This window comes from Pinus tabuliformis, chromosome X, assembly GCF_031772625.1.
Source record: "Pinus tabuliformis cultivar Carrire ecotype Pingquan chromosome X, CPIR1, whole genome shotgun sequence".
Taxonomy (NCBI): Eukaryota; Viridiplantae; Streptophyta; class Pinopsida; order Pinales; family Pinaceae; genus Pinus; species Pinus tabuliformis.
In genome coordinates, this window is record NC_142308.1 from 1,686,616,324 (window position 1) to 1,686,627,613 (window position 11,290).

Genomic DNA, 11,290 nt, shown 5'->3' on the forward strand with positions numbered 1-11,290 from the left:
CCGCGCTGACCTCGTTTGTCCTAGGGCAGCGCGCTTTTTCCCTGACTTTCCGCGCTGACGTCGCAAAGTTGCTGAAGGCCTCCCCCTGTCAGCGCAAAGTTGCTGAAGGCTACCCGCGCTGAGCCTGAAAAACTTTTTTTTTCCAATTTGACCTCCTGAACCTCTTGCTGTGACTTTCCCTGCTTCTCCCCACTTGTCTGATGACTTGTTTTTCACTCTCTGAACTTTGAACTGTTTGATTACGAAGCTCAACTCCATAGGGTTTCGTTTTGCTTGGTTTTAAGTTTGCAAACAACTTCCCTTCTAGCTGCTTGGTTCACGTTTTCGTCCTGACTTTCGCGATTACTGGATTGTGTTTGAGTCTCTAATTGACTGGTTGCAACTCTGGTCCATCGGATGTTTGCTTTTCTCTATTTGATTTCACGCTCTGAACCCTAGGACATCTAGCGGCCGTGTGTGTGTCAAGCCTCCCGCAAGGATCCCTGTTTGCTTGATTGACCAGCTCATTCTAGACTCGCTTTTCGCATTTTTTCAGTGATTGTTAGAGTGTATTGGTTTGTGCTTCCAAGTGATCTTTTCCGCTTCCTCCTTGCTTGCAATCCTTGCTTGTTTTGCAGAGCTTAGATCACATAGCTCGTGCATTGCCTTGTTTCCCTTTGATTTCGAGACTTTGGTTGAGTGTTTTGGGAACTTCGTGTGCTCTCATTAAGTAGTTTACTTGGTGTTCAAGTTCCTCCAAATTCCTTTAGGTGTGTTATGTCAATAAAAGGAAACGAATTAGTAGCTTGTTTTAAAATTCGAGAAGGAAAAGAACATTTCATTGATTTCCATTTTCAAAAGAAAAGTTTCCTTTCCTCGCTTTAGTTGCATTTAGCTACTTGTTTGTTTGTTTTCGTTTTGTTTCAAAAATTCTCTGCCCTCTCGTAGCTAGAATTCATCGAACGAAACGAAATTCTTTTGCATATAGATTGCATCTAAGTAATTGTGAGCGAACATACGATAGAGCTTGAAATCGAAACTTAATCTCAAGATCAACTATAAAATGAACCAAATGAATCTAAAAACGCATTGGAACTAAACGCAAATATTTAGAGGTCTAGGTTAGAGACGTGTTCCGGCGTCTTAAAACATAGTCACTGTTGTTTCACATTGGGTTGGGTGATTCCTCCTTCTGTGACTCGATAGTGGTCTAATACGGACTGCGCTCCCACGTACCGTCGAGTATATAGGGAGACCCCACTAGGCTTTTATCCTTTATCCATAGGAAGCCGAGTCGGCCGCCCTACAATTCGCAATGCAGTGAACACAGCATTCACGAAGATTGACCACCCGTACCCTAAAAAGTATTCTGTGGTTTTGCGAAGAGTTTGGCACACCCTCTACCTAGAGTTCCAGAGCAGTCACTTTTGATCCTTTTCGGACTCCCTAAACGAAAAGGTGCCTGTGAGCGTCTTGTCACTTCGTGCTCATTAAACATTCGAAGGAGACTGGAGTCATCTTTGTCCTTTTCTCGACTCCTGAAATATGAAAAGGTCAAGTTTGGTCCTTGCGTCTTAAAAAATAATTTGGCCACGATAACATCTCCTTTTTTAGGTCTTGTGTGCGATAGTTTTGAGTAGGCTTTTATCGATAGTTTCCTTTAAGAGTTCTAAGGGGTCTGGTCATCCTGGCTGACCCATCAACTCCCGGTATAAGTGACCAAGGTTCTCAATCCTCTGTTGCTCCCGAGGTACCAGTTGAAGGCGGTACTCTTCCCATTGTTCCGAGTATCCAGCCTATTAACGTACGGTCCCCAGGCAACCCAGATTACTTGGAGGATTGGAATCCCGTCTGGGAAGAAGATTGGGATACCCCCCAAACCCCCCGTACCCCTTTAGGTATGTCATCTCCAATGGAGGGGGCAGCTTCCAGCACGGGTGAGACACCCGCAGTCACAGACATCGAGACACCCGCGGTCACAGACATTGAGACCCCGATCCCGTCTTCATCTCCCCTCCCTCCACGATATCAATCGCTAAGGGATAGGTATGATGCTAGAACAACTTCTACCACCATATGGGATCCTTCTCTCGCGGCCTCGATTGGCCCTTTTGTTTCACAGCCTCTTTTCCCACCCCTCACCTCAGAACTCAACCCGATCGTCACCTCAGTTCCCGCTCAACCTACTGTTTGTGTAGCACGTTCGACTCCGTCGTCAGTGCTGCGCCGATTCCCTCGTCTGAAGTTCCTCAAGCTGGTTCTTTTGTTGGAGGCATTCCAGGATCAGGACCGTATGATGCTTATGGGGAACCTATAACAGACCCAGATTACGATGGTCCTGTTTTCTTCTTCGATGCAAATGGTGAGTTCCTTGAGGAAATCTCAGGTCTCCCTCGTCACCCCTTCGAAGAGAACGAGGAATCTTTGAATGTCAGGTATGACCACACTACTAAGTACTTTGGAAACCGAGACCCTCCTCGGCAGCCCATAGGACCACCCAATCAGGACCCGTCATTCTACGTGCAGCCCCCTCAAGGGCAACCATTATATGGCCTGCCTGACCCAGGACAATCTGGGCACCCACAAGGTCAACCTTACCAGGAACAACCTATGGACATGGGAGGTCCGCCATACCCATATCAAAATCAACCTACTGGGCAGCCAGAGCAACCGTCTTTTCAAGACCAGCTTGGTTTCCAGCCAGGGTACCCCTCTGGACCAACTGGCTCAGTTTACAATCCCTCAAATCAACCAGCCGTCCAGCAAGGGTATCCTTATGGCCAGGGTAGACAACCCTATGTTCAACAGGGCCCACCTACCCCTCGAAACACAAATCCTTCTGGGCAAGGGGCGCAACCCTCTGCCCAGCCTATATACCCAAGAGGGCAGCCTGCCGTACAGCAAGCCCAACCCTCTTCCCAACCCGGTTACAGTGGGGGACAAACGAGCCAACCGTCTATACAGCCAAATCAACCCGGGGTCTACCCTCACCGTCAACCTGGACAAGCTGGCCAGCCTCAGCGTCAACCAGCTATCCAACCAATTCGACCACCCGTTCCGCGAAGACAGCCCTTGGTGGCACATGGACAACCTGGCGTTCAGCAAGGCTATCCTGCTGGCCAACCAGGTCCATCTCGAATCCGACCAAGTCAACCTTCGGGACGTGTAGTCCAACCTCAACCGGTTCAAGGACAATACTCTGGGCCTCAGACTCAAACAGGTTATCAACCTCCATATCAAACGCAGCCTGCCTACCAAGCTCCGTATGCGACCCCAGTCACATGGCTACCAGCAACCCCAGGGGCAAAATCAGTATACTCCTTACCAAAATTATCAGCGACCACAGGTCACTCCCTATCAAAATTATCAATATGGTCAACCTGGCGGGCAAGCTGCTAATTCATGGGGAGCTGGGGGGCAAACACAGGGACAGTCGTCCGCACACGGACAAAACTCCTACGGACAAACTCCCTATGTGCCAGGTCCTTTCGGACCAGGTCCATCGGGACAAAATTCCTATGCGGCCGGTCCTTTCGGGCCAGGTCCGTCTGGACAAAGTTCGTGGGGGCAACCCCAATCTGGGTGGAACCCTAATATCGCCTCGAACCCTCAGCCACAGATGTCCTTCAACCCGCAGCTACCATTTTTGGCTACGTTGGAACTACCCGATGTGTCCAAGTTAACAAATGATCCTATTTTGCATAACTCATGGTGGCCACCGGTTCCGACCAAAATACCAGGTGACTGTCCAAAGTTCGACGGCAAAGCCGGAGAGGATCCTCAAGCCCACGTAATGACCTATCACCTTTGGTGTTCATCTAACTCATGGCTTGATGATTCTATCCGACTGCGCCTCTTCCAGAGGACCCTCACTGGTTCAGCCGCAAAATGGTACATCGAACTTCATCGCGGTATGTTTTCAGACTTTAACTCGTTGGCTATGGCCTTTCTTACTCATTTTCAGTTACCCATTCGGTACGAGACTGGGACCCATTTGCTCACGTCTCTAAAACAGGATACGGCAACGCACATCTCTGATCATATACATGAATGGAGAAGGCGCCGTCGTTTGATTAAATTTTGGATTCCCGATCAACTCCTGACCGACTGGTTTACCACGTCCTTTGTTCCTAAAATTGCCAAAGATATTGCAATGGGGGCGTGTGTAACTGAAGAGCAAGCGATTGCGCGAGCTCAATACCTTGACTTAGTATATTCTCAGTCAGGTACTTTGTATGACTATTTGCCAGATGCCCCGAGGCACGGACAAACCAAAGCTCCACCGAAACCGTCTGTGGATGGAGTTATTGGCTCCGTGAATTCACCAAGTAAGAAATCAACCGCAAACTCTGGGAAGCAGAAACAAAACGCCTCTAACGAGAATGCTTCTCAGAGCCCATCTATTCCTGGGAATACCTCCGAGGTAAATGCCGTTCAGTCCACCGCGGCAGACAAATCCTCGAAAGGCAAAAAGAAAGGAAAGGCCAAAGAAAAATCCGGACAACCTAAGCAAAATTCTCCTAAACCTCCCACCGAGGACGGAGCCAAGCGGAAGCCTAAGTATCCCTGCCTCATTTGCGAGGAGGATCACTACACCAAGGACTGCCCTAGGCGGTCCGAGGTTAGTCGGCTTTTAAAAGGTGCTTCAGGGTCCCCCGCCGTCCTTAAAGAGCCTTTCCCATCCCAGCAGACGCATCAGGTGGCAGACCCTTCTCAATCCTCTTCCTCGTTCGGTTCTCAAGTATTCATGGCAGGAACCATCCCGTCCACGTCACGACTCGAACGAAAGAATATCCATCTTCAGCCGGGAAGGAGCCGGAGGTCCCCTCCAGCGCTCCCGCGTCTAGTTCTGGCCCTCTTCACATTGAACGGCCCAGCACCGAGACGATCCCCCGACCCCCTCCCAAAGGTGTACTCAGGAAGTCATCTTATAACCCCAATGCTCGTGCCGCACAGCATTATAGCATTGTCGAGGACTTAGCTCAGGCTCCGTCTGCTATGTCCGCGTTAGAAGTCCTCCAGAGCTGCCCCTCCCAGAGGAAGTCCCTGCTATCAGCAATTGGTGGCATCGACCCGGCAGATTCGGATCTCATTTCTTTCGACCTCGAAGGTTTCACGCAGAGATTACCTCATCAGGTGGCCTTCCTTATACAAGTTCTCATCAAAGGCAAGACGATTCACCGTACTGTCATTGATGAAGGAGCCTCAACCTGCATCATGTCGGTTGCTTGTTGGAAGGCTCTTGGTTCGCCTGCTCTGAGCCAGTCTCCCACCACCCTAGAGGCGTTCGATGGAAGAGAATCTCGTCCACTTGGTATCCTCCCGCGTTTACCTATCTCTTTAGAAGGCAAAACTGTAGAAGTCGAGGTTGAAGTCGTTGACGCTAACCTCACTTACAACCTCCTTCTAGGACGAAGCTGGACTTATGCCATGCAGGCCGTGGCTTCCTCCTTATTCCGTGTCGTTCGTTTTCCCCATCAAGGAAAAATCGTCACGGTGGACCAGCTGTCCTTTTTTGCTTCCTCTTCTGAAGGGAATGTACCATTCGTGGAGCATACCTTCAAATCGCTCGAGAGTGTGGGTGCCGGATTATTTAAAGATCCCTCCTTGATGGGAGTCTTTCCCCTCCCACCTCCAAATCTCGCCTCCGTTAACATGATCAGGACGCATTCTGATCCATGGGTTCTCCCTCCCGTGAATCAAGAAGACTCATGGGGCGAGATGATGCCGTTGAGCCCAGCCGAGCTCAACTACATCGAAATAGTTGCTGCATCGGCTTCAACCTCCGGACCTGCTTTTCCAAGCAGCGTTCCCGATTCACCTCAAACCTTCCCCTGGTTGGGAGAGAAGGCCACCTCGGACCCCCTGAAAGAATCATTCCCATCCGACGAGGCTATTATCGAGACTATGTCTCCCGAAGAGCTCCCTTGGTTTGATCACCACCATCGCTCTTCGTTCCTCCCTCCTTATTCGGAAATGGCCACGTGTCTCGGAAAGTTTGCTTCATGTCTCCCACATATCCCTCTCCAAACACCTATCCAGTTATATCAAGTGTCCTCGGAAGGGAACATGGGTAACATTACACAAACTTTGGCTATCGACATCTCTGTCAAAACAGGAGTTGTCGAAAATATTCATATTGGAGTCACATGTACTCCCGAGGAAATTCAAATCTACACAGATCTATTTCGTGAATTTCGTGATGTTTTCGCATGGTCTTACGAAGAAATGCCCGGCATTGACCCCAGTATCGTGGAGCACGAAATCCCTACCTATCCTGGGGCTAAGCCTGTTCGTCAGCGTTTACGCCCGGTGCACCCTCGAAAGGCTGCAGCCATCAAGGCCGAAGTTGAAAAGCTTTTTCGAGCTGGTTTCATTTATGCCATTCCCCTCACGGAATGGGTATCTAATATAGTTCCTGTCAATAAAAAACAGGGCACTATTCGGGTTTGTGTTGACTATCGCGATATCAATCGCGCCTGTCCAAAAGATAACTTTCCTACGCCCTTTATTGATCAGCTTATCGATGATTGCGCAGGAAGCGAAATTTATTCGTTCATGGACGGCTTTTCTGGTTACAACCAGATCAACATAGCCCCCGCAGACCAGCACAAGACCGCTTTCATTTGTCCTTGGGGCACCTTCGCTTACAAGAAGCTACCTTTCGGTCTTAAAAATGCCGGTGCCACTTTCCAGCGTGCGATGTCGTATGCTTTTCATGATATCCGAAACATCGTACAACCTTACCTGGATGATCTACCCGCTCATTCAGCTAAACGTCAAGACCATCCATCTCATTTACGCGAAATCTTCCTTCGCTGTCGACACTACCGTATTCGACTCAATCCGCATAAGTGTGTCTTCTGCGTGGAATCTGGCCGACTACTCGGGTTTATCGTCTCCCGAGAAGGCATCCGTTTGGATCCCCTTAAAGTCGAGGCCATTGTGAATCTTCCTCCCCCTGCCACTCTACAGCAATTACAAAGCTTGCAGGGAAAAGCCAATTTTCTCAGACGATTCATCCCAAATTATGCCGAGGTGGCCAAGGGTTTCACGCGATTACTAAAGCGAGACACGCCCTTTCATTGGGACGCTATCGCTCAGCAATCTTTTGAGCATCTTAAAGACCTTCTGGTCTCAGCTCCGCTCCTAAGACCTCCAAATTACCACCGTGACTACACCCTTTATCTGGCCGCCGCCGATACCACCATCGGCATGGTTTTAGTGCAAGATGATGACGATGGCTCAGAGCACGTTGTATACTATCTTAGTCGCAACCTCCTTGATACGGAGACTCGCTATGCATATGTCGAAAAGTTGGCATTGGCTGCTGTATGTGCCGTCCAACGTTTCCGTCATTACATCCTGTTGCGCACAACGACCGTGATCTCTGACTGCAACCCCATGACCTATATTTTATCACGTCAGTTGCTGGGGGGCAAATACTCGAAGTGGATCGTAATCCTCCAAGAGTTCGACTTGGAATTTACTGCCGCCAAGTCCAAGAAATCCCTGGTCTTTGCTGAACTGCTCTGTTCCTTACCATCTCAATCTGCACCATCTCATTTAGAGGAGCGAATTCCGGATGAAACACTCTTTCTCATCAGCACTCTCGACCCATGGTACGGAGACATCATTGTATATTTACAAACGTCTTCGTTTCGTCCTAATACATCAAAAGAAGCCCGACGACGGATCCGTCATCAGGCTCAACCATATCGCATTTTGGGCGACACCCTGTACCGCCTCGGCGTCGATTCCCTTCTTCGCTGATGCTTAACTCTCGAGGAAGCTGAGCGAGTCATGAATGACTGCCACTCCGGCGCTTGTGGTGGCCACATGTCCGGATACGCTACCGCTCAAAAGATCCTCCGCGCTGGTTATTTCTGGCCTTCTATATTCAAGGATTGTATCCTTGCTGTACGCGCATGCCATGAATGCCAGGTTTACCACCGGAAGATGCGTGCACCTGTTGCACCACTGCACCCTGTTGTAACCATAGGTCCATTTGCCAAATGGGGCATCGATTATACGTCCTGTAACCCTCGTTCGGCCGGGGGGCATGGGTACATTATCGTCGCCGTGGATTATTTCACCAAGTGGGCCGAAGCAATGCCTACATTAAACGAAGACGGTCACACAGCGGCGCAGTTTCTATTCAATCATATCATCACTCGCTTCGGAGTCCCTCAGGCTATCGTTACAGATCATGGAAAGCATTTCCGAAATCATATGATGACAGAATTAACGAACCAGTTAGGCTTGCGTCAAGATAGTTCGTCACCCTACTATCCTCAATCTAACGGTCAAGTTGAAGCTGTGAACAAAGTTTTGATCACCATGCTTCAACGCACCGTCAATACGCACAAGTCAAACTGGCATCTAATGCTTTTCCCAGCCTTGTGGGCCTACCGGACTTCTGTGAAGGATGCCACCGGTTTCACCCCATTTCAACTGGTCTATGGACTGGAGGCTACCCTTCCCGTCGAATGTGAAATTCCTTCATTAAAATTAGCTGTCGAGTTGCTTCCCAACACCACTTCGGTGGAGGAACGACTTCTTTACCTAGAACGGTTAGACGAGACTCGTCGTTTGGCCTCTCTGGCTATTGAAGCACAGAAGAAGAGAGTCAAGGCTCACTTCGATCAGAATATTCATCCTCGTTCCTTTGTTGAGGGAGATTTAGTACTGCTCTACGATCAAGCTAAGGATAAGCTGGGGGCAGGAAAACTCGAATCCATGTGGTTAGGCCCCTACATCGTGAAACGTGTTTTACAAAAGGGCGCATATGAGTTGATTGATTATGAAGGGAATCCTCTTGACAAGCCCCGAAATGGACTCTATCTGAAGAAGTACTATGCATAACTGCTCACAGTCACTTTGTATATACGTGTGTTTTGAGTTTTTATTGCATGAGTTTCTTTTGCTTTGGTGTGAAGGCGTGTTTTTGCCCCTTATTATGCTTTCTCTTTCCTGCGCAGATGTCTCGTACTCCTTATGTTGGTTTCGCTGATGGTGCCTGCCGTAGTACTTGTAATTTGTCTTCGGCAGCGTGGGTGATCTACGATCCTCACGGGGAGTTGATAAACCTACAGGGTGTGTGCCTAGGTCGTACCACTAACAATGTTGCCGAGTACAGTGCTGTAATAGAATTGCTTGCCGAAGCAGTTGACCTCGGCATCCGAGAGCTAGTGGTAAACCTGGACTCCCAGTTGGTGGTCCATCAACTAAACAGGCAATATTCCGTCAGAGACCAGCGCATATTAAGGTTATACCTACGTGTGAGATTGTTAGAACGGAGTTTTGATTTCATTACTTATCAGCATATTCCAAGACGATTAAATACGTTGACTGATGCATTGGCAAATCGTGTATTAGACAGACATTTGCGAAACAGATAAACATCATACAAAGAAGGAAAGAACAGCATAGTAAGACCATAAGCATATGTAAATAAGTCATTCCAAGCATAGTTTGCACGTGTGTTTTTAAGCTTGCATTAAACATATAAAATCCATGAGTCGAGTGTCATGCGAATCCATACATAAGATCACAAATTGTACTAAAACAAACGCATAATACAGATAACACATCATCATATGTAACAACGACTCATCCAAAAACCGGTATGTATATATATATATATCGTGTGGCGCACTGAGGCGCTCAAAAATAGAAGTACGTGTCCCAAAATCTCAGTACATCCGAGTCATAATGTCTCAAAATAAACAGTGGAAATAAAACCTAGGTGACTAATCGGCTGGGTGGTGCTCTCTGTAATACACGGCCGCTCGTGCTACCCGCCTCAGAAGGCGGTGCACTCTGGGTTCCACACCCACTGTGTGGATCTGATGCTCCACAGGGACCTCCTCAACCCCCTGGAAATCCGGTACCCCCTCCAGCAACCCCTCAAGGTTGCGAGCCACAACCTCTGGCGTGTTGGCCTCTGGAGGGGCTAAGGCCAAAGCTCCGGCTCCTGGGCCCTCTCTCCGTGCCGTGACAGCCAGGCCAATCGGTCTAGTAGGCCCTACATCTGCGTGACAAGACATTTATTAGGACATGTACATAATAAAAAAATATACAAAACTCAAAAAGACAAAAAGTGTCATACCTGCATCATCCCACTGTTCACCCGGAGGCAGCACCAAGTCAGGATCATTGCGGAAATCCATCCCTGCATATGGCCAATCCTGTACGAAGATCTCCTGTTGGTCCAACCAGTCTCTGAAATATACCCCCCAGCTATGTGGTCGGCCGCCACCCCCACGTGGCATAATCCGAGCCCATCGAGTGGCCCTCGTCTCTCGAGGATCTCTGGGGGCATCCACAGCCATAGACTGCAGCCGCATGGCTGGTACTCGCTCCAGAATAAGCGGGACCAGGATCGATCCATACCCGAACTGCTTCGTCTCTCCGCGACGGCAGTTGCTCAACTGCCTTTTCATATTGTTGCACACTGCAGTGCACCAGTCAAACACGGTAGGCTCGAGACACTCGAGGGCTAGTAGGAGATGAGTCTTGGACGCCTCATGGTTCGCCATGCTGCCCGCTGCCCGGGTCACCATGAACAGGATGGTGCGCAACACTATGTCTCTCACTGTGGGGATCGAGCACTTCCCACTCCGCGTCTTTACTGCCCCTGGGCAAACCTCAGCCATTAAGTCATCCAGGGTACCACCGCTAGGTCGCTGCCCCTCTAAGATGGGCCTCCCACCTCGGCGCGACAGCCCAGTCAAGAAGAAGATGTCCATATGATCGAACTCGATGTCGTGACCGCGGATGGTGAATTTTTGGTCCACCGGGTTCCATGCCCTGATCAGCAGCTCCAGCAAATCATGTTGGGCCCTTAGATGCGGCGTCAGGAAGAATTTCATGAATCCACACGCCCACATGGCGTTGCAACAATTTACGTCTCCCCAAGCAGCCACATCCTCCACATCGTGAACTCTCTCTTGCCATTGAAAAGCCATGATGTCCTGCATGAACAATAAAACCGATCAGAAGTGCTTCCAGGTAAAAATTCACGTTCATTTTCAAAAAAACAAAATTTTTCCGCGCCAGCGCGACTGTTTTAGAAACAGCCGCGCTGACAATGGCAGCTCTTTGTTAAAAATGCGAGGTCAGCGCGGAAGAACACGCCTTTTCCGCGCTGACCCGAAGTTGGTTATGTTGCCTATTTTTCGATCAGCGCGACCCCGTGGGCAATTTCCGCGCTGACCGAGGGCGCACCCATGCAAATAAAAAATGCCCAATTGGGCCTATTCGACCGTTAAAAAACTCCTAAAATGAACCAGAATGCAGGGCAAAGGAA

At 49.2% G+C, this 11,290-nt stretch overlaps 1 protein-coding gene across 1 annotated transcript; it reads right to left on the reverse strand.

Moving 5' to 3' along the window:
* Window positions 1-9,731: 9,731 nt before the first annotated feature.
* LOC149146500 (uncharacterized) lies at window positions 9,732-10,520 on the reverse strand. Its single transcript, XM_089452785.1, has 2 exons — window positions 10,091-10,520; window positions 9,732-10,012 (listed from the first exon to the last, which is right to left on the reverse strand). The coding sequence occupies exons 1-2, from the start codon at window positions 10,518-10,520 to the stop codon at window positions 9,732-9,734; spliced, it is 711 nt and encodes a 236-aa protein (XP_089308911.1).
* Window positions 10,521-11,290: the final 770 nt, after the last annotated feature.